This window comes from Eurytemora carolleeae, unplaced genomic scaffold, assembly GCF_000591075.1.
Source record: "Eurytemora carolleeae unplaced genomic scaffold, Eaff_2.0 scaffold73, whole genome shotgun sequence".
Lineage (NCBI taxonomy): Eukaryota > Metazoa > Arthropoda > Copepoda > Calanoida > Temoridae > Eurytemora > Eurytemora carolleeae.
In genome coordinates, this window is record NW_019396049.1 from 1,117 (window position 1) to 27,008 (window position 25,892).

General features: G+C 33.1%; 5 protein-coding genes across 5 annotated transcripts in view; 4 read left to right on the forward strand and 1 right to left on the reverse strand.

Moving 5' to 3' along the window:
• Nucleotides 1-379: 379 nt before the first annotated feature.
• LOC111704109 (probable E3 ubiquitin-protein ligase HECTD2) lies at nt 380-6,201 on the reverse strand (the record flags this gene model as incomplete). The annotated part of the gene is given in 5 exon segments (XM_023476248.1): nt 380-625; nt 1,168-1,355; nt 1,824-1,983; nt 2,461-2,530; nt 5,058-6,201. Coding segments are annotated over 5 exon segments (696 nt in total), but the record flags the coding sequence as incomplete, so codon positions are not given.
• Nucleotides 6,202-8,732: 2,531 nt separating this feature from the next.
• LOC111703892 (RING finger and CHY zinc finger domain-containing protein 1) lies at nt 8,733-18,209 on the forward strand (the record flags this gene model as incomplete). Its single annotated transcript, XM_023475981.1, is given in 9 exon segments — nt 8,733-8,945; nt 12,033-12,106; nt 12,512-12,602; nt 13,046-13,123; nt 14,085-14,119; nt 15,486-15,732; nt 16,409-16,511; nt 17,036-17,347; nt 17,483-18,209. Coding segments are annotated over 9 exon segments (1,266 nt in total). The 3' UTR covers nt 17,695-18,209.
• The window catches only part of LOC111704070 (Golgi pH regulator), a 10,941-nt gene continuing 1,761 nt past the window's right edge, over nt 16,713-25,892 (forward strand). Inside the window, exons 1-9 of the mRNA XM_023476213.1 lie at nt 16,713-16,724; nt 23,160-23,289; nt 23,394-23,482; nt 23,762-23,854; nt 23,916-23,991; nt 24,493-24,574; nt 25,342-25,421; nt 25,490-25,671; nt 25,782-25,851. Coding sequence (XP_023331981.1) covers nt 23,167-23,289; nt 23,394-23,482; nt 23,762-23,854; nt 23,916-23,991; nt 24,493-24,574; nt 25,342-25,421; nt 25,490-25,671; nt 25,782-25,851 — 795 coding nt within the window. The 5' untranslated portion in view covers nt 16,713-16,724; nt 23,160-23,166. The remainder of the gene's footprint in view (nt 16,725-23,159; nt 23,290-23,393; nt 23,483-23,761; nt 23,855-23,915; nt 23,992-24,492; nt 24,575-25,341; nt 25,422-25,489; nt 25,672-25,781; nt 25,852-25,892) is intronic.
• Nucleotides 18,624-21,178, forward strand: LOC111703922 (uncharacterized). Its single transcript, XM_023476015.1, has 3 exons — nt 18,624-18,715; nt 20,032-20,096; nt 20,710-21,178. The coding sequence occupies exons 1-3, from the start codon at nt 18,631-18,633 to the stop codon at nt 21,139-21,141; spliced, it is 582 nt and encodes a 193-aa protein (XP_023331783.1). The 5' UTR covers nt 18,624-18,630; the 3' UTR covers nt 21,142-21,178.
• Nucleotides 21,777-23,160, forward strand: LOC111703902 (U7 snRNA-associated Sm-like protein LSm11). Its single transcript, XM_023475992.1, has 2 exons — nt 21,777-22,236; nt 22,650-23,160. The coding sequence occupies exons 1-2, from the start codon at nt 21,908-21,910 to the stop codon at nt 22,987-22,989; spliced, it is 669 nt and encodes a 222-aa protein (XP_023331760.1). The 5' UTR covers nt 21,777-21,907; the 3' UTR covers nt 22,990-23,160.

Consider the following 25,892-nt stretch of genomic DNA (forward strand, 5'->3'; position numbering starts at 1 on the left):
AATAGTTTCAAGATCAGACAAAGTTTCAAGATCAGATATAATCTTATGATCATATATTGTTTCAAGTTTAGATATAGTTTCAAGATCAGATATAGCTTTAATTTCAGATAAAGTTTAAAGATTAAATATAGTTTCATGAACACGTTTTATGAACAGATTTAGCTTCAAGATCAGATATTCATATAGTTTCATGATCAGATATAGTTTCAAGATCATATATCTATAAATAAACCTCTTCGCTCATATATACATATATATATATTATATATTAGCTAAAGCTGGGCAAACGGATAGACCAAATTGGCTGAAATTTTTTAATGAATCAATGGGTATCCCGGGGCTAAAAAATACATTTTTTTTTCATAAAAACTTATTTTACCTTGAAAACTGCGTTAAGATTGGCAAAGTTTTGGAAAGCTGTTCCGTAGAATTGAATCATTTTGGTAAAATCTCCAGATTTCTTAGCTTCAGTACACTCCTTTATAAACTTCTCCCGACTCTTCTTAAACTTAGGATAGTTAGGAGTAGTTGAACCAGCAGCTGTAGCTTGAGCTAGCTGGGAGTGTAAACTCCCCCGTCTACCATTTAATGATTGGTTTAGAGGAGACGTATTTCCACTACCAATCTGGAAAAAAAATAAGAAATTAATTTCAAAATATCGTAAATGAACTAATTATTCACTAAAAACTCTAGTTTTCTGATTCTTTTATGTTTGCAACCTGAGTCGTAGACCTTTTAAATTTCTGCTATAGGTCAAATAATCAAGGTTTAAAATATTTAAGGTTTACAGCATCAGGTTGCAAAGATGAAATAACAGTTTGAGGTGGGTAATCAATACAATGAATAAATATAAGGAAAATTAAGAAGAAAAAATTAAACTTTAACAAGTGTATTCGAAGAATTAACGATTTAAAGGGACTGTAAACGTATCTTCAAATGACTCCCTTTAAAGAGTTACATGCTCAAATTATAACGCTAACCATGTGAGCAAGATGTCATCGTTTTTCCAAAAAAAATTGGTAAATTTTCTTTCTCGTATGTTCTTCTTTTGCATAGACAACAGGTTTAAAATCAGTACCATTGTCAATCAGGCGTGCCATTTTTTAACTTGAGGATCACTTAAAATTACGTTAACTTTAATATTGAACATATCTGGTGTGGGTTGACCTGAACTAGTTTCCCCTCGGATCCTGTATGTAGAGGAGGGAGACGGTATTCGTTCATCTCAGATACTCCAATCCCGAGGAAACTCAAGCTTATCCGTCCCAGGGAGGAGGCCATGAAGTTACTGATTGCTCCTTGATCCTGGGATCCAGAGCTAATAGTTGGATCATGAATTGCTGGCAGTACTCTAACTAAATTAGGATTGCTTATACGAAATTGTAATTAATTTTATGTAGTAGAATAGAACTAGTAAAATTAGAAAAAAATTCTTATTGTTTATAAATTAATAAAAGATAATATGTACAGTCAATGTCATTTTCTGAATTCGAAAGATATAAATAGTTTCTTTGTTAAAATATTCTTCAATTATAGCATTTAATTGAAAATTCATCTTGTTAAAATTTGTTTCACAATCTAATTAATAAATAAATCTAGTTTTGGATGATCCAATTATAGTTCAGAGGATGAAAATGTAAAACTGGTGAACGATTATATTCCGTCAAATCTTACACTTCTACTTTTAACATTTATACAATACGTATGATGTAGGTTCAATAAATAATTGCAAAAGAAGGTCGTCTTTGATCTTTGAAATAAGTTTATTCGTCAATTTACTCTTACATGTATGATTACTGAAACAAACAGCATAAAATTATTACCTGCACTCTGAGTTCTACTACTGGTAGGTCGGACCGAGCTGGCCGGTCTAGGCCGAGCTGCTCCGTTCGCGAGCTGTGCCGCGGGACATTCAGGATCATACCAGGATCCACAATAGGGACATATCTCGCGCACACGAACTCCGGAGATGTGAACGGTCACCTTAATCAAATGAATTAAGTCTTTGCCACAAACTCAAATTTCTTATCACTATTTCTTCGCAACCTTTGATATTTCAAACTTAGATTTGTTGATCTAACAGAATTCATAGTTTGAAATATCTAAGGTGTAATGGGTTGCAAAGATATAGGGATTAGAAAATCAGAGTTTGTGGCAAAGACTCAATTTCTTTGAATATTTCTGGAAAGTTAGATTGCATTTAGAAATGTGAATTCTCTTCTAAAGCTAATAGGGTTGAGTTACAAAAGAAATATATGAAAGAATAAACATCCATGTAAAGAATATCTACATATATAAAAAATAACAAACTTTAAAACATCTAGATAGATAAATAAAGATATCATTATTTCAATTATATCAGTTAATTACATGTAAAAATTTACAAAATGACGTTATTCTAGAAAAACTGCGACCATTTTCTAAAAATCAAACGAAAAGTATAATTTCCAAATTTCGAACCTTACATCCTGGACAGGTTATCTCTAGAACAGTATCATCTACTGCACTGATGCTGTTAAATACAGACAAACTGAAATATTAATAGGATTTATGAGATTTGTATTTTTATTGGGATTATTAGGAGGGTTTCCAAAAAAGTTTTCGTTGAACGAAATTCGCAAGTATGAACAAACGAGATTCTTTCAAAATTTTCACGAATTTCGATGTACTTTCTTCGAAATTTTCGACCCAATTTTCGTGAAAATTTCGTCCATTTTCGCGAAATTTTCTTTCAATATATGATCATTAATAATATAATTCTTTTCCGTTTCCCGTCAGGAGAATTGTTGGATTTGTTGTATTTCTGACTGAGTGTCTGGTGAGGCCCCCCCCCCAAGGGAAAATGTGTCCCACATTTTTATGTTTATAGATACTGAACAACTAGCAAATAATCTTAGGAAAACCATAATTACTTAATATACTAGTTTAAAATCGTATGTATGAAAATTGATAAAATAAATTGTTAATCAGTGATTTTCTTCATTTAACCCTATATATTATCTAGATTGTTAGTATGTGTAAATACTGTTCATCTATAAGGGTGTTCAACTGAACATGACAATTTAAAAATGACTTAGTATCATGTTCGATGTGAATCTTAGGTAAATAAACTCTGAGAGTTAAATTCTATTAAAATATTTCTATGGCGACTGCTATGTGTAAGGGGTGGTTAAAATCAGCAAAGGAACTGAGTCTTTGTCACACAATCAAATATTCTGTAGCCTATATCTTTGCAACCAGATGGTTTAAACCTTTGATATTTCTAACTCATGATTATTTGATCTAACAGAATTCCTAGTTTGAAATATCTAAGATCCACAACATTGGATTGCTATAATATAGCTGGATCAGAAAATCAGAGTTTGTGGCAAAGACTCAATTCCTTTCGTTGTCAATAGGACTTAAATTAAACAGTTCTTAAACAAAAAGTTTCAATGAAAATAAAAAAATCTTAATATTTTATCAAACATGTTAGTAACATAAGATTAAAATTTCGCGGAAACGGGTTGTTGAAAATTTTTTCGAATATACATTGATAAATATATAGTGAATACTACAGGTAAGTATTGTAACTACTATCTGTTAAATATATTGATGAATATAGCGTGAATACTACAGGTAAGACTAAAGGTAAGTATGGTAACTAATATATATTAAATATATTGATAAATATAGCGTGAATACTACAGGTAAGACTAAAGGTAAGTATGGTAGCTAGTATATATTAAATATATTGATAAATATAGCGTGAATACTACAGGTAAGACTAAAGGTAAGTATGGTAGCTAGTATATATCAAATATATTAATGAATGTAAGACTAAAGGTAAGTATAGTAACTAATATATATTAAATATATTGATAAATATAGCATGAATACTACAGGTAAGACTAAAGGTAAGTATGGAAACTAATCTTCAACAATATATAATGATTGGTCGATAGAGAAAGCACTGCACTGTGTATTATAATACATGCCTAGACCAAAACGTATAATAAAACTTTTAGCTTAATTTCAAAGAAATATTTTACTTGATTGGAATGTTTTAATTGATTTAAATATTTTTCTTCCTTCTTAAATCTCCTCTCTCTATTTAATCCCTCCATGCCTCTCATCTTTCCCTCATTCTCTCTCTCTCTCTCACCCCTCACCCTCTCTCCCTCATTCTCTATCCACCTCTCTCTCTCTCTTACACTCTCGATCTTACTCTTTCACCCTCTCTCCCATCTTTTTCTACTTCACCTCCCTGTTATTTCTTGTCTCCACCCGCCCTCCCATCTCCTTTATACCAATCTATCTCCTCGTACTTCTCTGCTTTTCGTCTTTCCACTCTCACATCTTCTTCCACCCCTCTCATTTCTTCCATTCTTTTTTCAATCCCTTGTTCCATTCTTTCGTGTATTTTTCGTTTGAAAAAAGTAGCGAATTTAACCTTGATAGCGTTTTTATTTCCTTCTCACTTCCCAAAATTTTTTGATACTCTATCACAATTAATATACCACTACAGAGTCTGAATTATGCAATATAACCTATACCCAAACAACCGAACAAGCATGTTGAGAAACATTAAACCAAACCCAAATAAACCTTTTCATTTGCATTAACCCTGATATGGATAAAAAACTGTCTTAGTTCAAAAAAGAATAAAATTTGAATGAGGAACTGAATTAAACTTTTAAAAAAACAATATCTTGATGTTAATTGTTCTGCTTTTTAGTTAATAAGTTATGTTGCAGAAAAAGTATAAAGGCTAAATCTACAAAATCAAAAAATCAACAGTGTTGTTGTGTTTAAAGTACCATTCTTTATGTATATTGTATACGGACTAATAGACGTCATAACATTTAGACAAAAACATTATTTACAGATTTAATTATAAAATTTACAAAGAATAATGAAAAACACCCATAAATTAAATTCTGCGCATCTACACTTTTCGAGATGTGTAATCTTCAATCAATTTATGAATATATAAATTAAAAAAAGTTTTATATTTATAAGTATATATTTATATGTATATATTTATATGTAGATAGATATGATAGGTTTAATCGAACCTGAACCCAACAGTAGGAGAAGATTCCATCATAGAGAACCAAGGAACTATAGGAACCACTGGAACCTAGAACTAAGAACCAGGAACCTAGAACTAAGAACACTGGATTCTAGAACTAAGAACCAGAAACCAGTAACATTTTCCTGAAGTATAAACGGAGTGGAGTTGATATTTACGACTGGTTCGGTAACTAGGCAGCAGCCAGGCCTTTCTCTGCCTTTATACCACATAGATTATTAATAAAGTTTAAAATATGTGAACCACGCTTCTACGTAATAGAAAATAAAGGATTTCATGGCTATTGTGCAAAATTTTGATTATTAAAAATCAACTTTCAGTTGGATCAATCTTTCCTATACTAGGACGATCTGTATTCTTATGATTTTTAACCTGAACGGTTTGGGTTGTACTTGATTCCATCGTTGGTTGCAAGTAATAATGAGTGTTATGGGTTTCCCAGGCCGTCTCACTTCAACAATATATTTATTGTTTAATGTTCAATGTTTAATGTTCAGGGTTCTTTACTCATTGTTAGAAAAACAATGAATTTTTGTTACTGTTTTACACGCATTAAACGTTAATTGATTTTTATAGTTTTTGTTTTTATAAGATTTAATACAGTTAACTTTGCAGCTAACATTAACATACAATCAATCATTATCATGAGAAAAGGTCCAAATTATGCGAAATTCCATGTACGACTTTTTTTACCTCTAGTTCTTCTAGTGTTGATTTTACGCCCAAGTATGAGACAGGTAAATTTATTTGGTTGCATTTTAGAAATTCAAAACTTTTTTATTCATTTCAATAGGTCTTCAAAAAGAAAAGTTTTCAATATTGAAAACATGAAATACCTTAATACAACGTAAATATACTTTATTTTGACTTGATTTGTAGTGAATAAAAAGGAAAGATAATAAATATAAGTGGGAGAGCAAAGTTTTTTTAACAATTTAGGCAAAGCTTCAAACCGAGAATGCTGTTTAAAGTATTTTTATAGCTTATGGTACGAATGGTACAGGGTTACCCACAAAGAATGAGACTCTAGAGAAGACAGGAAACTCTTGAAATATGACAATGCCCACTTAACTTTGTTAATATATGTATTCTGCCTTAGATATAGTAACCTAACGGCTTAGTCAATAATTTAGCAACTAAACAAACAAGTTTACAGCTGCAGGGAATCGTGAATGTAAGGAAACAAACAGTATACATTTCGTACAATCGTCTCTGAAGTCTCATCCTTTGTGGGTAACCCTGTATCAAGAATGTTCACACAGGAAAGTCAGTTAGAGTAAAAACACACAAGGTCTATTTAAATTCTTTAATAAATACCACTTCATTATGGAACACACTGTGATTACAGGTCTATTTGAATTCTTCAATCAATACCACTTCATTATTGGAACAAACAGTGATTACAGGTTATTTAAATTCTTCAATAAATACCACTTCATTATTGGAACAAACTGTGATTACATGTTTTTTGAATTCTTCAATAAATACCACTTCATTATTGGAACACTACAGGTCTATTGGAACACACTGTGATTACAGGTCTATTTTTGCATAAATATATGCTCTAAAAAGAGTACAAGAGAGAATAAAAAAGAAATAAAAAAGTTAGATAGAGATGAAGAAATAAACTCAGAAATAAAATGAGAAGACAAAATATTTGAAAATAAAAATAAATTATTAGACACACCATGGAGTTATTGGACAAAGTAAGTATTTGGAGCTAGCAAGCAAGAATAGTACAGGTCACAGAATGCCAGAGTTACAGACCCCAAGTCAACCATGACTCCACTGAAAATTTTCAAACAAGCTAAAAAGAAGGTTCATTTGCAAACAAACATGCAGCACGTAAAAAAGAAGTGCACCCCCTAGGAAAAAGGGCGTACACAGATATAAATCTATGCGCGCCGAATTTTTTTTGTGCACCCTGATGAGCACCTAGGGATGCCGGATGGATCGTTTTCATTTTAGAAAAACAATAGTTTCGTTATGAAAACGACGACGAAAAAACAAAAAACGAAACATTAATAGTTTTTAAAATTAATCGATCTTTTTCAAGTCGTTTTTAAAAACGGTCGTTTTTAAGACAATCTTTTTAAAACAACCTTTTTTAAAAAGTTGGTTGTTTTATTAACGATCGTTAACGACGACCCTTCGTTAACGATCGTTAAAAACGACCCTTCTTAATAATGACCGTACATATGACAACAGTCCTTCTTTAACGATCTGTCGTGTAGAATATTAATTATCTTTACACTAATCATGTCCTAATTATCAATCATTACCTTATCCAATAACTAATTAAATCAGACTTCAAGGAATGTCATACTTAAAATTAAAGATGTTAGATGACCATACTTCAAGTCAAATAAATGAAGCCTAGGGTTTACGATTTGCTACTATTCAACTTACTTCTCTGTGTATATATGCCATATGGGAAGGTGATTTTCATAGTCGACCATTTGGTTTCAAGTTTTAAGTACCACTTTACTCAAACCTACACACAATCGTCAATTTAAAATATTTACTTTAAAAATGAGGAAATACCTGCAGTTGCATAAATGACCAAAATTCGAATTTTGATTCTTTTACGAAAGCTGAAAGAAAACAATAAATTCTCTATAACGAAGTAAAAGACGTTTCCTACATGAATGATTGATGAATAATTTTAGCACATTTTTATTAAGAATGCAAATCTCAAAACTTCTAATTAAATTACACTTGTTTAACCCTGCAGTACTAAACCACATAATCTTTAAAGACCTCGCAACTAAAACACGTAATTTAAACCTTGTAGCTAGAGTTATACATAATTAATCTCTATAAAAGAATAAAGTTACAAATCTAAGTTCTTTTATATTTTTTACATGACTCAGAATAACATAAAACAATGTAACAAACGGTGATCATTAAGCTTTCCGCCTTAAAAACGGTCTTCTTATGGCCATTTTATTGATTGGACAAAAAAATAAACAAGTATTACAGTTGCAGGGATTTGTCCAGGTCTGGATTAGCTACACATCCTCACTCTATACACTACAACCTCGTTGGAAGGTTTAACGTCAATATAAGAAAACAGACAATAAAAAATTTGTAAAATCTTCTCTGAAGTCTTATCCTTTGTGGGTATACCCAATATAATATTATTAACTCATACGTAAAGGGCGTATAGAGGGGGGGCAAAGAGGCAGTGCCCCCACCTGGACATGTAAAGGGGGGCGTATACCCCCCCAGAACTCAGAGCCAACAAATATATTTCTTGCTCAGAGCTATCGTACTTTTCAAATCTGAAACTGAAGAGTGAAGAGTATTGAAAAAATTAATTTGCTGTCAATTTTCTGCTAGTTTTGTTTGAAGGAGTGTTAAAGTAATACCTGAAAGGTGTGATATACAAGGGCGTATACAGAAATAAATCATAACTATTTCTGTATCCCTTGTCATATATGAAATCTGAGCAAATTATATTCCTATTACTCCTTTTTTCATTCATTACCTCATTCAAAGTTCTGCAAGTTGAAAGTTTATTGAGTACGTATGACGTCACTAAGTGTACGCTGCCCTATCAAACCCAGCTTTCTCTCTCTCCTCTCACTCTCTACCTACCTGTCCTACTCCTACCTACACTGACTGCTGAGCTACGCTGCCTGCTGAATGCTGATAGTATCAATCCTTCACATATGACGAGATAGGCCTAGCTAGCGCTTTAAACCGTTATTGATAAAATGAAAATTCTAGTGGATTAGTGTTTAAATTAGTAAAAATGGAACCTAGAAAGAGTGAATCTAGTCCAATACTCGACAATGAGATTAGTGAGGACAGTATATTTGTTAAAAAGTACCATTGCGCCCACTACAGACGAAAATGCAAATTTGTGGTGAGTTAAAATTCAAGTTTTTAAGATTATAATCGTGTTAAGGGTAGTTAAAAAGTCTTTTACGGTCGTTCTAATGAGAACTTCCTAATACCTGTCTTAGCTGCAGCGCTCGGCCATTGAATTGTCTTAACCTTACCTAACCCTAAAATAAAAAATAAATGATAATAATTTGCGGTAAAAAGTAGTCATGTGCACAATTAATAGGAGGGCAAGGGGGAGGCGGGTGGGGGGGGATGGGGGGTCCTAAAATCGTTCTCTAGGACAGACCAGTTATAATGCTAATCATTGTTACAATTCATAAAATGTGTATCATCAGCTACTTTTAGCAATTCCAAAACCTCAGAATTGTATTATGTATATACGAAGTTTCTTCTTCATATGTATCAAATAAATGATGTACCTAATTATTTGAAGTTCAAAGCTGAAAACAGAATTGTAGATATCGAGATGAATTTGCTTGAACTCTTATTTTTATTAATCTTAAGATTAATTTAATCTTACATTAATATAATATCCAGGAATGTATCTAAAATACAGCCAATCAGAGTGTCGATTTTAGATACCCAACAATTGACGTCAGTAAGAGAAAAACTCCTATTGGTCGGAATCCAGCAGGGATTACCAAAAGAGAGGATTAAAAAGAAAATTAAAAGTGTCCACGTTGGATGCAGAGATTTAGCAATCGGGATTAAGGGTATCCAATACAAGAGTTTTCAGCTTAGGTTTGATAATCGTCCCATAATCGATTATCAGCAGTTCCCTTAAAAGCTGTAAATGAGAATCTCACCATTTACATGAGAGCTGTGGTACTTCTTCACAAACCGCGGCCAAACTAATTTTTTCAATTTAAAGATATTCAAGATAAATTAAAGATTCTTTATCTGATTCATAGAAGTTTTTTTTACTCAAGGGGGGGCAAAAGGACTTCTACTCCCTTCAGGGGGGAGGAGGGGCAAGATGACTATTGCCCTCCCTCTTCCTCCTAGAATTTGCTTCTGTGTATTATTGAACAATATTAGCCTTATTATGACGTAAAGAATAACAATTAAAGGGATTATTTCAAGATGTAAAGATGGCAATGATCGATTCACAACGGTACCCTTTAAATCTTTTTCTGATCAATAATGTGGATTCGTGGAAAATATTGAAAAAAGTGTTAGTTTTGATAATTCATGTTTTCCTACAGCAGAAATGCGCAAGTAACTTTTGTTGAGAAATCACGATTGAAAATAATAAGTTTTCAAAATTTTAAACATGGATATCTAGTACATACTTGATCAGATAAAGATGTTAAGGGTACCATTGTGAATCGGTTATCGCTCAGTTACTTGGAATTACGCTTACAGTCTGAATTAAGTCTGTAATTTTATTGTATTTTTATCTTAAAAATATTTAAAAGAAAAGATGGATCATTAATGGTTCAATTACATTTTTAGATTTCCGGTAACAAGCTCTTTCTATTTTTAGATGGGTCTGATATATTTCGTTAGAAACAGAAACATTAAGATTTACATAAGACTTTATCAGTTTTCTCTTATAAATAAATTATATTTAACGAGTCTGACATTTCTTTTCCCCTCACAAAGTTTTCGCGTTGGAATTTAGCAAGGACAAGGTCAAGCAGGGGGAAAATACATACCGCTTCGTTTTCCCCACCCCCTACTGTACTCACCCAATCATTCCCCATCCCCTACTATACTCACCCAATCATTCCCCCACCCCCTGCTTACGGAAGTCGATGACCTGCATTTGTAACTTCAGCGGTTTTAATGTTTGTTGTTAATCAATAAGTTGATACCTGTAAGGAAATAGAAAATACGAACATGAACTTCTGGACTATTAAAGAGACTGCGAGCGTAATTTCAAGTAACCTTCCATTCAAAGATGGCTATGCCCAATTTATAGCGGTATCATTGACACCTTTATTTTATTAGTAACGTGAAAGATATTGTCGTTTTTATAGGTTTAAATTTGTTACATCACGACGATTTTAGATGTTTTCTTGCAGTAGAAATGCGCAAGTCATTTTCGTAGAGAAACCACAGACTAAAATAATCAGTTTTAAAAGTTATTATCTTTTGATATCTAATTCATACTAGATCGTGCATTGCAATCTTTGCATGGAGGGTCACTTGGTATTACGTTTACAGTCCCTATAATGATCACTCTTCTATGGCCAATGGTTTCTTCCGATTCTTTAATAGGCTTAGTTACTACTCTTTCTTTCCTAATCATTGTCGCCCTTACTATTCTCCTCTCTAACTATTCGTACTTGATCTTCCATACAATTCTTATATTGTCACTCTGACTCTTTTCACTTTTTCCTCACTCCCTTTGATCTTATTCGGGTTTACGCTTTAAAATACGTGCTTGTCGTAACTTACTCTTTCTGGCTTTAATGTTCTAAACATTTGTTAAAAACATGCATCTTGTAAGGATCATATTTTTAACCTTAAAATCTCTTAGATAGCACCATGGGCAGGGGCGGCTTACCATATTTCAAAGGGAGGGGGCCGGGGAGTAAACACTTCTGTAAATTTTTTCAGACCCTTGGAATTTTATTTAGGTTTTATGGTAAATTTTATGTAAACCCCTGATAAAATCCTTTCTTTAAAACCAAATTAAGAGGACTGGAAGGTGCCCCCCTCTCTAGGTTCGCCCCGTCTTTAAAACTAACTCATACAAAACACATATTTAGTTACAAATTTGAAAATCAGCCCGCAATATTGCATTCAGCGCAAGAAAATCTAAAATAGGATCTGACCGAATATATTTATTTATCTTGAACTTTTGTGCAACTTTATTTTGGGAAAACTTAAAATTTTTAATATTTTTGTCACAATGAAAAATAGGATTTTATATAAAAAATTATTTTAACCCTCTCAATCAATACCTAATGGATTGTGTCCGTAATTTATCAGGATTTTTTAGCCCAATTTTTATAACCTTAGCTTGGCTTTGTAACAATAAACTAAAAAGAGAAATTAAAAATCGTCATCATTCCTTTTACGGGGTTGGTTGAGTGGTTGTGGGGGGGGGGAGGAAGATTTTTCTTGGCTCTTTTAAACTGTCGTAATTTTGATTCAGACTCCTTGCTGTAACAGAGTGTATCGGTGTAGATTCTGTCATGACGAAGACCAGCAAAATCATACTCTTAAAAGGTAGATTTTGAATTATATTAAAGGGATTGTTAACGAATTAAGAGACCTTTTGATAAAATTTAACTCGTCATTTTAAGAAGGGNTCTGTCATGACGAAGACCAGCAAAATCATACTCTTAAAAGTAGCACTGTTAACAGTCTACAAGAAATTGTTAAAGAATTTTATTAAGTATAAATAATTTCTAAAATTGCATTTTGTAAATTCTTTAAATTATGCAACCTTGCATTTCACATGCAAGTAAATCATTCTAATTATGCGTATTTCGCAATTTTTCTTCTTCTATATTTAAGTACGTCTAGGTTGCAGGGGTCTTACACAAATATCATTTGATTAAGTTTAGACTGAATATAGAAAATATTCCCCCCNCCCCCCAATATTAAAAGTTTAATGTGTGCACTGCTCAGGGAGGATGTAACGGTAGTGGAGTGTTCTAAGTGCGGGGAAAGGCAGGCTGTTCGGGAAACCTGTGTCAAGTGCGAGACAAAGTTCGGACAGGTACTATTCTTTCCCATTTTTTATTCCTCCCTTCCATTATTGTCCTTTTTCATCTTCATCCTTCCATTGTTCTTCTCTCTCATTTCTGATCTTTCCACTACATTCTTCTACCGGGGTTTTTTTTTCGTTCTTGCTTTCAACGCTTACCTTTCATCCTCTCTGCTATCTTATTCTCTAACTTTTATCCACAGTTACTTTTGCATTTTAATCCTTCTCGTTTTGAACCTACAGTTATTGATCACCATCTTCTTGTTTATCTTTTAATTCAATTTTTTGTCTCCTTCCGTCTTCTTTTCCATTTATATCCCTCTTAATTTTGCTTCTTTTTCTTCCTTTTCTTCTTTCCTTTTCCCGTTCCTTCTCCTTTCTCCTCTTTCCCCACTTTTTCTTCTCCTTCCTCCTTGTTCCTTCTCCATTCTGAACCGTCTTTTAAATTATTCTAGTATTTCTGCTACGAGTGTAAACTGTACGATGACGAGGAGAAAGATCAGTTTCACTGTGAAGGTTGCGGAATATGTCGGGTAATTTTTTTAACAATAACTTACAAACTCAGAGGTGAAAACTTTTGTCTTGTTAAAGGGACTGTAAAGGAAAAATGAAAGGGGGTATAGGCTGAAAGCTAATTTCACTTTAGCTCTAGATCGCGACCCATGAAAGTTATATCTGATGTTCCTGTCTCGAGAAATTGATATACAACTGTGTCAAATTTATACGAAAATTAATATATATACAATTTTGTATAAAAGTAGTGGGTTTAAATAGATCAAATTCAGCAAATAAGCAACCAATCTGAAAACGATGATATCCCAGAGAAAGCTAATTGTAACTTAGGTTTACTTTTATATTTGTTATTTCTATTTTCAATAGATTTCATTCATAATATTATTTTTACGTCCGTATTACTTGACCAGAAATTCCACCAATGGCAGTGCAGTAAAGTGGTCACGTGATACAGGCGGAGACACGTGACCAGTATACTGCTCTGCCATTGGTGATAGTTCTGGTCACGTGATTTAAGTTTCAGATTTTCAAAATTTTACATATATGAATTTTCGTATAATTTTAACACAGTTTTATATCAGTTTCTCGAGACAGGAACATCAGATAAAACTTTCATGGGTCGCGATCAAGAGCTAAAGTGATTAGCTTTCAGCCTATACCCCCTTTCATTTTTCCTTTACAGTCCCTTTAATCCCTGGATCAAGCCGTTATTTGTATCTTTCATCGTTCAAAGGCTTAAATATATTTCTCTTGTATATCCCATGGAAGGAACGGAACCCATCATGGTTAACTAGGAATTGAGGGATCAAGCGCTTATCCTGCTTTTAAAAGTTTTACAGTGGAAATCGGGATCAAGCTGTGTAGATTAATGCTATCTCACTTCAAAGTTTTTACCTGAGGTCTTCTTCGTATCTTAAAGTTTTTAAGTGCCTTAAATTCGTTTATAAATGGCAACTTTTTATTAATTAATAAATGATTTAGGTTGGAGGAAGAAAAAACTACTTCCATTGTCACAGGTAAAATATTTTAATCTGTTTTTGGTTAATCTAATAATTTTTACAAAAAAGTTTTTCTTTTGAAGAAGTGATAACTTTCTTTTTATCCATATAATGTAAAGTTTGCATATATTATGACTCCCCAATACCACGAATGCTGTTTTGCGCCGGTCGGCGACTTTTAAGTTAACATGAAGGATTGGAATGGTTTCTCTCAGATGGAAAGGTACAGAATGGTAAAAGGAAAAGTTTATTCATCTTCAGGAGTTTATACACTAGAAATACATCAAAGTTAGAAAAATAGAAATAATTTTAAATTATTCACATATTTAAATTGTATGAAATAAGTTTAAGTTATATACCAATAACGCTCTGGAGTACAAATATGTTGATCCTTCATGTATTCAGTCAATACTGACTAGTTACAGGATGATTTTGTGTAAAGTGCAGTTTGATTTCGCGAAACACTGGCCCAAAAAGGACGGAAAAAAAGGAAAAATTTGCTATCACAATTTTGATAATTAGACGATGTATATAATCAGAATCAGATACTAGTTTATGAACTCGTCAACTGCATCACATCATCTCAGGACTCATTCAAATACATCTAAGAAGTATCAACCCTCTTATACTGGAACCCTGCTTTTACCAGGACCAGGACAGTGGAATTATTATTTGTCCAGTCAGGACACTGGAATTATTATTTGTCCAGTCAGAACACTGGAATTATTATTTGTCCAGTCAGGACACTGGAATTATTATTTGTCCAGTCAGGACACTGGAATTATTATTTGTCTAATCAGGGGCGTTCAATTTTAGAAGAAATAATTCATTAAAGGTTGTACTTAACAGTCCATTTAAACCATACAAGATCGCGATACAAACCCCTCCCTGCAACCAACCCTCTGCCTCCTTCCGGAGAGTGGGTGCAATGATACTGTTATGTCTGAGTAGTTAATCATCTAGGAATTTAATTTTTTTATTTGGTCATAAATCTTCGAATTAACCCCCCCACCCCCCTACCAAGGTGACTTGGAGTCTGGAAACCTTGTCATCAGTGCTTCGAATCTAATTAATTTTGATGCGAATCCTGATCCTAGATCCGCACTGGAAAAAAATGGATTTCTTTAAGTTTAACTTCTTTTTGTTATTTTTATGCTAAAACTTGATGAACCATTCAGAGATAAGGGCATTTCGGATAATCTCTTTTTTTTTCTACAGTCCAGATTTGGGGTTTGAGAGCAAAATATTTTTGTTTGATTATTTGCCCCCTGGATCTGCATATTTTTGGATCCTAAGCAGTGCTCGTCATATTTTCTAAATTTATCCCATTTCATTATTTGGATCTGTTCGGGATCCTAAACTTCTAACTTGAACTATAATCTAGGTGTGATATGTGTCTACCGAACCATCTGCAAGGAAAACATAAATGTGTGGAGAAGGTATCCCGGAGTAATTGTCCAGTATGCCAGGAAGATATTCACACGTCCCGGATACCCTCTCAGATCCCTCCTTGCAACCATCTCATTCACAAGAACTGTTTTGATGAGATGCTTTCCAACGGTCACTACGCCTGTCCGACCTGCGGGGCATCAATGATACCAATGTCAGATATCTGGAAAATGTACGACAAGGTATTGTTTCTTTTTTTGTTTTTGTTAGTCATTAATACTTTATGAAAGTTGGCACCTTAATGAATGAAAGGGATCTAAAATGATTGCATGCCCCAAACTTGGTCGTATTGCTGGGATCATAACGCTTAACGTAAAAATAAATAAATCAATTTGGATTTGTAGCATAGATCAAAATAAATTAAGATCCGGGATGAAAACCCATTCCTTGGTCAGGACTTGAAACTCCAGGCTGATGTTAGAAGCCTAAAGCTTTACCCTATAATTCATTATTTGATTTGATTTGATATGGATTTATCGCGAAACAAGATGTGTACGCTCTCACGCAAAAATCGAGCAATATTTTGTTAATTACTCCTTATAAACCTAGCTAGAAAGCGCGTTGCAGTTTTGCAATGTTTATTTACGGCGCTACAAAAAAGTATAATCGACTTTGTGAGGTAAAACCTAAACCAAGCCGTTGCGAGGCTTTACAGTCTAGGCTGTCTAAAAATTTGATAACTTACTTTCATAGTTTTCTGGTAGTCACTGACTTGACAATTAAAAGGTTTTTTCTTACAGTGTTAACCAAAATAGAAGGAAGAAAATTGCAATAATAAGGAAGAAAGAGTGACCGGCTTTTTTGCTAGTGAAAAAAATGTAGAATGAATTTCTGAAATAATAATTCCTTGCTCTATAGGAGATAGAAGAAACTCCGTTACCGGCGAAAATGAGAAACCTGTTCGTTAAAATTTCCTGCAAGGACTGCACCAAATCATGTCAGACACCATTCCACATTCTAGGTTAGTAGATAGTTTTAAGAACAGGTTCAAGGAATCTTTAAAAAGTGACAGCATTTAGAAGTTCAAAACTTTTCTTTAGTATTAACCTCCCTAATTTCAAAACAGGCAGAAAAACTTTACACATTTTCTTCCTTTAGATAGGGAAAAGTTATAGTTTGACTCAGGAATGATTTTTGAGGGGTTCACTCCCGTTAAATTATGTTTCTAAAAGATGTGGATCCCGAATTCATCCTAAAAAATGGATCCGAATCCAGCATTACGGATAATCCTTTGAAGTGTCATGAATAGAACTTTCTTACTCCGTCGTTGATTGTCCAATCAGAGATTAAAGGAGTTTTCCGATCTCTTATTATTCTACACCGGAGAATTGTGTTATGGTTGATATTTTCCGATCTCTTATTATTCTATACCGGAGAATTGTGTTTTGGTTGATATTTTTCCATTTGGACTCGGATTCAGATCCGTATTCCGAGTTGCATTTATATTTTATAAAATGATGTATATTATACATGACAATACTTTAGGAAACAAGTGTAGGGACTGTGGTTCCTACAATACTGTACAAGAGAAGGGAGGATACCTACGACGTTCTCCAGATGGAACAATGGTTAAAGCTTCACTAATTCCTGGGGAACCCGGAGAACCAGGCCAAGAGTCCGACCAGGAGATGGATCAGGAGGACGAAGATCATGAAGATACACGTCTAGATCATGAAGATCTAACTGAGATGAGGATAGAGGAAGGAATTGATGCTGTAGCGCAGCTGGGTACTCTTACACCTCCAGATACTCCAGTAAGAGATGATGGTATGGCAGATAGAACTTCTCTCTCTTTAGGTAAAATATCACTCATTTCTTTAGATATTGAGTATTTGTTATGACAGCTGTTAATGAAAAAGATGAATTAATATTTACTTGAAATAAAATTATTCTAATAACTATTGTGGTTACATAATACCATTTATTTTCTAGGTAGTATAGATGTTAATTCGGAAATTCCTTCTCCATTCGTCCCGCTCACTCCGGAGTATTCTAACAACACAGGTCTGCTCCGCGAACCAGTTCTGTTTAGAAGACGAATATCATTCTCCGAGGATTCTGGAGAATCTCAAGGTTCGGATTTCTCCGGATCCTCCATTAGAACTGATGGAGGACAGAACCTAGATCTATCTCCTGAAATTTGATCTGCACTTTAAGAAAAATCAAGAAAAAGTAAAGTCATCTTGAACCAGTGTTTAGTTTTTCAATTAGCGTGAAAATTTTTGTACAAAAAAAGATTGTGTATAATGTATATTGTATATTCATACAAAGTATAGTTAGAAAATCTTAAAGAAAGTATCTAAACCAGATCTTAATTCACCGAATTCTGTCAAGATTTAATTTTTCCTTTAAATTAGTTTTGTTAAACTTACGTTATATGTTAATAATCTTTCCCAGTGATGTTAAATCTGACCGATCTGTATTTTTTGTTTGTTTTGTTTAAAGTCTAGTTTATTACTTGTTGTTATTTGACAATTGTCATGTTTTCCCGCGTTTATTGGCGGACCCACTTCTAGTTTAAATATTAACCTACTGCACACAGAATATAAAGATTTCTGATCTATTCTGTCTTGTTCTCATATTTACAAGGAACCCTAATGTATTGTGCTGGTTTGATAAAATAAAGCACGATTCTAACATGTTTCTCCTTATTTTTCAGGTTTAAAATGGTGGAATTTGATCCCGACCACTTCAGTAGATTCATTAATTTTGGGGTATTGCAACGTAATTTTGCTGTTAACTTTATCTTGTTCTTTCTTTTTTTCTCGATCTTTAAGATTTTTGGATTTCATAGATATATCCCCCAATTGGACAACTCAATCTTAATGAAATTTTAGGATTAAATAGCAATTATCAGTAATAAGAATTTTGTTATTCTACACTTTCAATTTTGATGGAATAAAGTATGGTGGATTTTGTTGTGGGCCCGGCTAATACTGAGTTTCAAAATATTTAAATGAAATCTAATAATATTGCAATAACAAAACAATACCATTTATAATAATTCAATAATGAAAATAAAATAAGGATTGAACGATGAGCCTTTTACTGGATAATTTTTTTGTGTTTACAGATTAGGAATGAATAATGTCGAGATATCGGAGAAATTTCTAAAACCGTTCTACAAGGTTTTCATTGGACAGCTAAGGCAGTGTGTTTGGGAAGGTATAAATATGGGAACTAAAGATAATATTAAAATGATAATGAAATGATAATGAAATGATAAATATGGGAACTTAGGATAATATTGAAATGATTAATATGGAAACTAAAGATAATATTGAAATGATAAATATGGGAACAAAAATAATATTGAAATGATAAATATGGGAACTTAAGATAAAATTGATATGATAAATATGGAAACTAAAGATAATATTGAAATGATAAATATGGGAACTAAAGATAATATTGAAATGATAAATATGAGAACTAAAGATAATATTGAAATGATAAATATGGGAATTAAAGATAATATTGAAATGATAAATATGGGAACTTGAGATAAAATTGATATGATAAATATGGGAACTAAAGATAATATTGAAATGATAAATATGGGAACTTAAGATAAAATTGATATGATAAATATGGGAACTAAAGATAATATTGAAATGATAAATATGGGAACTAAAGATAATAGTAAAATGATAAATATGAGAACTAAAAATGATAATGAAATGATAAATATGGGAACTTCGGATAATATTGAAATGATAAATATGGGAACTAAAGATAATATTGAAAGGATAAATATGGGAACTAAAGATAATATTGAAATGATAAATATGGAAACTAAAGATATTATTAAAATGATAAATATGGGAACTAAAGATAATATTGAAATGATAAATATGAAAACTAAAGATAATATTGAAATGATAAATATGGGAACTAAAGATAATATTAAAATGATAAATATGGGAACTCAAGGATAATACTAAAATGATAAATATGGGAACTAAAGATAATATTGAAATGACAAATATGAAATTTCAAGGATATTATTAAAATGATAAATATGTTATTTTTTTTTTGTGGCAGATTTTAAGCTCATTCGTGATTTGTGTGGAAGATTTTATGCATATAGAATTTAGATAATGTTTGTGGCAGATTTTCTTCGCTTTAATTGCATTTTTGGCAGATTTTATGCGTCAGGGTATATCTTGAGACATTTGTGAAGAGTTAACATAATTTTGTGGCTGATTTTAAGCTCATTTATTATGAATTTAAATTTTGTTTGTGACAGATTTTCTGAGATTCAATTGCGTGTGTGGCAGATTATGTGTGCTAAGACATTATTATGGGAACTAAAGATAACATTGAAAAGGCAGTCATGGGTTCAACATTTCTCTTTCAGATTATTTATCTATTTGATTTTATATATATATGCAATTTCTTCATTCATGCATGCAATATGCATAAAGATTTTCACTGCTCAATATTTGAAACTATATATTGTATCTTTTCCAACTATGAAGGAGACTGTTATCACCTACTGCTAGATGAGAAAACCACTCTGGACTGTCACATGATCTGGGTTCAGGTATACACATACACATCCATGCAGGGCTTCATTCAGATAAATCTTGCATCTTTCTAATATCATTACTTTCAGTTACATAAAATGTGGGTTATATAATTTCTGGAACCCCCTCCCCCTCCTTCTTTTCTTTAAAACAAGATAATTTTTTTATGAGAAGTAAATTTAAGAGAGAAACATGTTGAATTCACATCTATATATAAATTTGGCTTGTCTGTTGGTCTGTTTGTATCCAATAAACGTCAAAACGGCTGAACCGATCGGGCCCAAATTTTTTGTGGGACCTCACGGGACCCCAGGGAAGGTTTATGAATGATCAAAATTTTAAAAATTTGTGTATAAAAGTTTTTTATTTTTGAAAATGCGCAAAAAATATTATGAAATCCGCACAAACTTTTTTGTTTTTGTTTTATACTGTACAAAGAGAAGATGTTCAGAGATAAAGCCACAATTAAAAGTTGAAATAGAAGATGGGCGCGAAAAAGCCTGTTTTTTAATATTTTCATAAACCCTTAGAAATCCCCCTCCCTCTTCGTTCATTTTTGGTAAGAAACATCTATTTGGGATTATGTGTTTAAGTTTGGAGTTGATACAATATTCTTTTCATGTTGTCCAGGGTGTTGTAGTATCCTGTGACGGGCAGGACGGATTGGTTCTCCAGGATACGGATGGGTCTACGGTCCAGGTCATCAATATCTCCTTTTCTCCAGGTATTCAATTAGTGAAGATATTTAGAGATGGATGGATTACTATTTACTTTTGTTATTGCCATTTCTGTAATGTCGTCATGGCTCTATTGACATTTGCGCTATGGTCATTTACTCTAGTACCATTATTTCTATTACAAGTTTTTTTTATTGCCATTTGCTTTACTTTAATTTACTTTAGTACCATTATCTCTATTGCCATTTTTCTATTAAATGCCTCTTTAAACAACGCTTCAGTACTTCACCATTTCCCCTCTCCATCATTCTCCCCTCTCCATCTGCTCCTCTCTCCATCTGCTCCCCTCCACCATTATTCCACCTCCGCCATTCTCCCCTCTTGACCATTCTTGCACCTGCTCCATTCTTTCCTCTCCAGTATTCTCCCCTCTATATAACAATCTTGAGAATTGTTTACTTTTATAAATTATAAAACCCTGTTTAGTGTAAAGTGAGAAATTAATCTTTTTTTTGACGAGAAGTATATTTTCTTTGTTTTGATCAATTAGAGTAAGTAGGATTGTAGGATACGGTTTGTGACGTGTTCTGTAGCTCAGTAGCCAGTTTCGTGGTAAACAATAACACAGATATTGAAACCCGCAACTAAATTTAAAGTTTATGTAAACAAATTATTAAATGCCTTGTACGATTCACTATGTATTATTTGTCGATTGTTTACATAATAATTAATGTTTTTTACGAGAAGTATATTTGGTAATTTCCCAAAGAACTATTTTTTTACCCCGCCCCCCCCTGCCCCCCCCCTACTATCAATTTTTTNATGGCAACTACCCTCACTACCCCAACTACCGTCTATATGGGTCCAAAAATCGTTCTTTAGGAATATACCCGTATTATTTGTCAATTGTTTACATTAAAACTAGTTCCAGAGCTGTTCTATTATTCACCGTAGAATTTAGAATATAAGCAAACCCTGCGTTTGAGAGGAATAATCTAGAATATTGGAATTTGGACCTTCATGGTTTTTATTTTGTTTTCAGATTTGTGATCTTAGCTCAAAGCCTTACGAAAAGGATATGTGGGAGGTAGAGGTTAGAGAACTACAGAACCTGCTTCGAGGTCAGATTAAGATACAAATCTAGTTCTAGCATGGAGCCGGAGAAGGAGAAAAATCCCGGATCTGATCTGGATCCGGGTAGTGAGAACTTTGACTGTATGAAAGCGTTGTATGATCCTAGTTATGAAATATCAGATAAAGATGCTGTATGTATGGATACTGTGGAACAATGTATAAAGTTTATATCCAACCCGGATTCTACTAGGACGGGAAAGGAGAAACCAAAACCTGCTCCGGAACCTGAGAAGATAGAGAGACGGTTTCTCCCGGAACAGATGCCGGTTCAGTCAAATCGAAAAGAGTTCAAGCATGTTCTCTCTAGAATGAACGAGTTTAAGGATGGACCGCTGGGAACACTCAGGTTAGAATATAAAACTTCAAAGACAAGAGGGAAAAACATGGCAAGAATTTGGTTACTTAAAATTAATCAAGATACAGAACGTTAAACGTTTTGTGTAAAACTTGTGAACACTGAACAGAATTATCTATAAAATAAAAAAATATTTTGGTTTTGAAAATTAAAAACTAATTAAATAGGACTGTTGGCGTAATTTCAAGTGATCCTCTCTATTTATAGAACAAATAAATAAAAATCAGAAAGAGTTATTGAAACTTTTGTTTTCAACGTCTCTAATAAAACTAGAAATTTATCGTTCATAATCAAAATCTTTTCGTCAAACCTATTTATGTGTTTTGCTATTTTAGTGGAATTTTGCCGCCTTTTCATGTTCTAAGTTATTCATTTCTTGAAAACTTATATTTTAAATATTGCAGTAATTGGCAGAGGGAGAAAACTAGAATCAAAGTATGGACTCGAGACATGAACAATATTCGTGGTTTCTGCACAGGATTCATCTCAGCATTTGATAAACATTGGAATCTTGCTCTCAGAGATGTAGATGAGAACTTTAACCGTCCTCGGAGCAGGAAAACATATTCATCATCAACCATGAAATCTATCTTGATGCCGCAGGACCTACCGGTGGAAATGAAGATAGGTAGTTCTTTGCTCAGGGTGATCAAGATAGAGAATAAGTTTGAGGTTTGTGTTCGTCATGTTCCTCAAGTTTTACTTCGTGGAGAACATGTTGTTATGATCTCAAAACTCTCCTAGGTCATGGCTATTAAACTAAGAAGTTTCTACATTCCATATTCTCAGATATTCAGACAGGCCAAAATGTATCTTTGTCTCGAATTTAAACATATGAAAACATTGATCATGAGTTAATTATGACGCTTATCTGGCTGTGAAAATTTAACAATCAGCATTTTTATTTTTTACAGAGCTATAATGGAGCTTTTACACGATACGCTTACAGTACTGGCGAGTCAAGCATTATTCTTCTTGGTCGGTTGGGTCTTCTTCGTCAAGATGCTGTTCAGGGACTATGAGCTCCATCATCTACTTGTCCAGGCAAACTTCAAGAATCAGATTTAAATCTTTAAAAAAATAAAAAAATATTAAATGCTTTTTTAATAAATAAAAAGATAATAATCCTTGAACTCTGTTTGGTTCAGCTGATCTTCTGTATCAACTTTACTCTGTCCTGCACTATGTTTGAGCTGATCATCTTCGAGATTGCAGATATTCTAGATATAAGCTCTAGGTAACCATAATTAATAATTTTATTTAAATATATTTGTGTCTGTTGGTATGGATGTGTCCAATGGGTCTCACATGATCCCAAAAAGGGCTATGAAGTCATGGATGCTCAGAATAAAAAACTTTTCCGTACACATATTTCGGGTTTCGAAAGATTTCAAAATCCACCAATGAAAACAGAAAAATATGCAAAATTTGGAATTAAATTTAAATAATGTACAAAAAGAAAATATTCGCAGGTAGGATATCGATGAAAAGTATCAATGATATATTCTTTATTTAGATATTTCCACTGGTATATTGCAATATATTCAATGCTGTTTATGGTGATAGTTTTAACTCCATTCTATATTGTCTACTTCATACTATCCACCAGGTAACAGGATTTTTAAATAACAAATTTAATAAGATAGATAATTTACTCTCCTGTTTTTCAGTCGACTGGTATCTTCTAGTGTGAAGAAACCTTTAACTCTAATAGTTTGGTGTATTTACTTCTATATATTCTGGAAGGTAAAACATCATTTCAACAAAAATTCGTTTTCCCCCCACCCGGAAACCATTATTTTCCCTCATTTCCTGAACAAAATTTCCGGTTACTATTTTTGAAAAAATTTATTTTTTGATGAAAATATTACTAAAAACCAGCCAACCTTCTTTATTTAATTTTGTTAAGTGTAAAAATATTGGGTACTTTTTTGATTAAAATGCTCAAATCCAACTTTCATCAGTTCTAAAGTTTTCTTTGATTTTGTTTATAATTTTTAAACTTATTATGGTTTTGAGGTTTTTTTTTGTAAATCAAATCACTAATGTAAGCTAGAAAAAAAATCGTCAAAATTAATCAAAATATCCGTTTTGAAACACCGAGTTCAGAAACGTTTAAATCGTAAAAATCCACTGAAAATTAATTTAAGAAACTGTTATTAAAAAAGATATTTGCTAGAGTATCAAAAACCAAATAAAATGTATTGATAAATAGATAATAATAAGATTAATAATTATTGTTTTCAGCTGGGAGACCCGTTTCCAATCCTATCTCCGAAACATGGAATTCTATCAATAGAGCAGGGAATCAGTAGGGTCGGAGTAATTGGTAGGTTCAGAGATAATATAAGATTTAAATGATAAAGATCCTTAGATCAAAACTATTGTATTTATGCAAACTAAATCAAAACCATTCGACCGCCATTGTTGAGACAAACTTTGTAATATTTTTACATTTCTTTAAGGTTTATGTTTATGTTTACCCTTCAGTAGATAGACATGAAAATTTAAAACCCTAATATGCGCGTAATAATTATACAATGTGGGATACCCTGTATTTGTAGCTTTATAGCGTATAAAATTGTTGTATCCTACTCCAGATGTAACTATAATCCCCTACTCCAGGTGTAACTATACTCCCCTACTCCAGGTGTAACTATAATCCCCTACTCCAGGTGTAACTATAATCCCCTACACTAGGTGTAACTATAATCCCCTACTCCATGTGTAACTATAATCCCCTACTCCAGGTGTAACTATAATCCCCTACTCCATGTGTAACTATAATCCCCTACTCCAGGTGTAACTTTAATAACCTACTCCAGGTGTAACTATAATCCCCTACACCAAGTGTAACTATAATACCCTACTCCTGGTGAAACTATAATCCCCTACTCCAGGTGTTACTATAATCCCCTACTCCATGTGTAACTATAATCCCCTACACCAGGTGTAACTATAATCCCCTACTCCAGGTGTAACTTTAATACCCTACTCCAGGTGTAACTATAATCCCCTACACCAGGCGTAACTATAATTCCTTACTCCAGGTGTAACTTTAATCCTACTCCAGGTGTAACTATAATCCTACTCCAGGTGTAACTATAATGGCTCTTCTCTCTGGGTTTGGTGCGGTCAACTATCCTTATACTTCTATGAACGTGTTCATGAGAAAGGTAAATTTTATCGGGAAATGAATTGAATTTAAGTGGTTTTCATAAAATTCCTCAGTCTCTTGATTCAGGTGACAAACAACGACGTTCTTCAGATAGAAAAGAAACTTCTGCAGAACCTGGAGAAGATCCTTGTGAAGAAAAGAAAGATTGCTGTGGCGGAGAGGGAGCTACTGAACCGGGAAGGGTCGGAGACCGAGGAGAACTGGTGGGGGAGATTAAAAGCTGCCACTTCGGTCCTAAAACCTACTAGGAATAAAGGACTCTTAATTTTGAAAAGAATCATATAGTTTAATTAAGATTTGGCCCTGGTGAAGGAGGAATTAGTAAAATTCATGAGATAATCCTTTATTTTGGTTCTAGTGAGAATATTCCTCAGTTAAAATCTGATATCGGAGTACTAGAGGAGTTTTCTAGACATCTTTTTCTAGAGGTAGGAGTACTTAATCAACCCTATACGTTGGGAGGAGGGGG

Bases quoted from the DNA above. Each gene is read 5' to 3' on its own strand.
- LOC111703922 (XM_023476015.1), top strand. From the start codon at position 18,631: ATGAATAATGTCGAGATATCGGAGAAATTTCTAAAACCGTTCTACAAG. The intron at 18,716-20,031 runs GTATAAATATGG...CCAACTATGAAG, and splicing joins AAGGCAGTGTGTTTGGGAAG to GAGACTGTTATCACCTACTG. The intron at 20,097-20,709 runs GTATACACATAC...CATGTTGTCCAG, and splicing joins GTCACATGATCTGGGTTCAG to GGTGTTGTAGTATCCTGTGA.
- LOC111703902 (XM_023475992.1), top strand. From the start codon at position 21,908: ATGGAGCCGGAGAAGGAGAAAAATCCCGGATCTGATCTGGATCCGGGT. The intron at 22,237-22,649 runs GTTAGAATATAA...TAAATATTGCAG, and splicing joins GGACCGCTGGGAACACTCAG to TAATTGGCAGAGGGAGAAAA.